The 2,852-nt window shown below is 41.1% G+C and overlaps 1 protein-coding gene across 1 annotated transcript in view; it reads left to right on the forward strand.

The window, feature by feature from the left end:
* The window catches only part of LOC116690843 (homeodomain-interacting protein kinase 1), an 8,432-nt gene extending 5,925 nt beyond the window's left edge, over positions 1-2,507 (forward strand). The window contains exons 10-12 of the mRNA XM_032518034.1: positions 39-270; positions 1,494-1,886; positions 2,402-2,507. Coding sequence (XP_032373925.1) covers positions 39-270; positions 1,494-1,886; positions 2,402-2,507 — 731 coding nt within the window. The remainder of the gene's footprint in view (positions 1-38; positions 271-1,493; positions 1,887-2,401) is intronic.
* Positions 2,508-2,852: the final 345 nt, after the last annotated feature.

Genomic DNA, 2,852 nt, shown 5'->3' on the forward strand with positions numbered 1-2,852 from the left:
CCCCAGCCAGGTCTCTCCTGTCTGGAACCGTCCCCAAGATCATGCTATCGTACTGGGGAAGGCATCGGCCATCTCCCACAGCCTCTCCATCCAGGACCACAGTTTACCCCAACCACAGCAACTCAGCGTCTCTGCTGAGGAGGACATGACAGCGCCAGAGCCGCCGCTGCCCTACACCTCTGAGGCTCAGATCTACCCAGGCCCATTTAGTCCTGTGAGGAAGATGGAGAGCGACTCTTATGAAGCCTTACAGAGTGGGACAGTAAGGCTGTTAGACTTTCCTTTACTGATTTTACAATATACTTATAAATGGTGCTAGTAGGCTACCCTAATTTGGCAGATCCATGACATGATTATTGCATGTGTCTTAGATATTTTAATATTCATGCGTATATATCATAGAGTGACCCCAAATAGTAGACTAATCTACGATTCACTCTAAGGAATCTTGGTTGAATCGTGCAGTCTAAATAAGTGGTTGTGAAACAAATGATGATTCCATTTGGGTTATATGGGGTGCTGAATGTGTAGTTTTAAATACAATTGCTTGGTTTTCCCCCAAAAATCATGAATATATAGCCTATTTGGTTAAATATCAGCCTATTCATAATCCTGTTAATAACAATTAGAAGTAAGGAACTTAATGTGGAGAGAATCAGACGTGCAGGTACTCAGTGCTGATCAGTACTGGCCTCTTTCAAGCACTATTTATGATATTCTGCTGTTAAATGAGAGAGACAAAACTTATTTAATTTTATTCTGTACAGAAGTCTGGAAAGCGGCCACACAGAGAACAAGAGGATGAAGACCGATCTCATCGCGACACAAGCAGGTAGACTCAACTACAGCAGCTCACTCTTGGAAATCAACTGATCACAATATACATCAATAATGAGCGGTATGAATTTGTTTTAACTTACATACGGCTGGTTCAACAGCCTGCAGTATATTTTTAAATAATTGAGTGGACGATTTCTTAAGTCTGATCTGAAATAAAGAGGTAATGTTTGATAAGAGAAAGCAGGAGGGTGAAAACTAAGAATCAACTGTACATGAGGAGGTTAGAATGAAACATTACTTTCCTTTAACTTCATAAGAATTAAAACATGTTTTTTTTTAAATTTTATTTCATCCAGGTTACCTAAACAGTCCAATGGGGTTGTGCTGAGGCTTCATATCCGTACGGCCAAAGCTAAGCCTCGGAGGAAAAGGACATGGGACACTGTTGTAGCCCAGACAGTGGGTTAAGGTAGGTGTTATTTAACTTGCTTGTACATAGGAATTTTACTGTTAAAATGTACGGCAGCCTCGGCCACTGTTTGTGAATGGTGAATGGTTCCTGTACTATGTAAAAGCACTTTGAGTAGTTGTTAAGGCTAGAAAAGCGTTATATAAAAACCTTTACAATCCATCCATCAAGGCTTACCAAGTCTTACTTATCTGGCAATAAATCCTTTTCCAATTCTGATTCAATGATTCATTTTTTTTTTCAGTGCGACATCAGGCTGTGAAATGATGGACGTCTGCTGGGATCAGAGGGTGAGCCACCATGACATGGATCAGCAGCCATGGCTGGACCCACAGGCCTCCACCAGCACCGCCAGCCTGGACCAGCACTACACCCCCAGCCAGGTCTCTCCTGTCTGGAACCGTCCCCAAGATCATCCTATCGTACTGGGGAAGGCATTGGCCATCTCCCACAGCCTCTCCATCCAGGACCACAGTTTACCCCAACCACAGCAACTAAGCGTCTCTGCTGAGGAGGACATGACAGCGCCAGAGCCGCCGCTGCCCTCCACCTCTGAGGCTCAAATCCACCCAGGCCCAGTTAGTCCTGTGAGGAAGATGGAGAGCGACTCTTATGAAGCCTTACAGAGTGGTGACATGTAAGTGCTGTAGAACTTTCCTTTACTGATTTTACAATATACTTATAAATGGTGCTAGTAGGCTACCCTAATTTGGCAGATCCATGACATGATTATTGCATGTGTCTTAGATATTTTAATATTCATGCGTATATATCATAGAGTGACCCCAAATAGTAGACTAATCTACGATTCACTCTAAGGAATCTTGGTTGAATCGTGCAGTCTAAATAAGTGGTTGTGAAACAAATGATGATTCCATTTGGGTTATATGGGGTGCTGAATGTGTAGTTTTAAATACAATTGCTTGGTTTTCCCCCAACAAATCATGAATATATAGCCTATTTTGGTATAAATATCAGCCTATTCATAATCCTGTTAATAACAATTAGAAGTAAGGATACTTAATGTGGAGAGAATCAGACGTGCAGGTACTCAGTGCTGATCAGTACTGGCCTCTTTCAAGCACTAATTATATGATATTCTGCTGTTAAAATGGAAGAGATACAAACTTATTTAATATTTATTCTGTACAGAAGTCTGGAAAGCGGCCACACAGAGAACAAGAGGATGAAGACCGATCTCATCGCGACACAAGCAGGTAGACTCAACTACAGCAGCTCACTCTTGGAAATCAACTGATCATCAATATTACATCAATAATGATGCGTTATGAATTTGTTTTAACTTACATACGGCTGGTTCAACAGCCTGCAGTATATATTTTAAATAAATTGAGTGGACGATTTCTTTAAGTCTGATCTGAAATAAAGAGGTAATGTTTGATAAGAGAAAGCAGGAGGGTGAAACTAAGAATCAACTGTACATGAGGAGGTTAGAATGAAACATTACTTTCCTTTAACTTCATAAGAATTAAAACATGTTTTTTTTTTAAATTTTATTTCATCCAGAGTTACCTAACACGTCCAATGGGGTTTTGGCTGAGGCTTCATCATCCTGTACGGCCAAAGCTAAGCCTCGGAGGAA

Source organism: Etheostoma spectabile, chromosome 6, assembly GCF_008692095.1.
Source record: "Etheostoma spectabile isolate EspeVRDwgs_2016 chromosome 6, UIUC_Espe_1.0, whole genome shotgun sequence".
Taxonomy (NCBI): domain Eukaryota; kingdom Metazoa; phylum Chordata; class Actinopteri; order Perciformes; family Percidae; genus Etheostoma; species Etheostoma spectabile.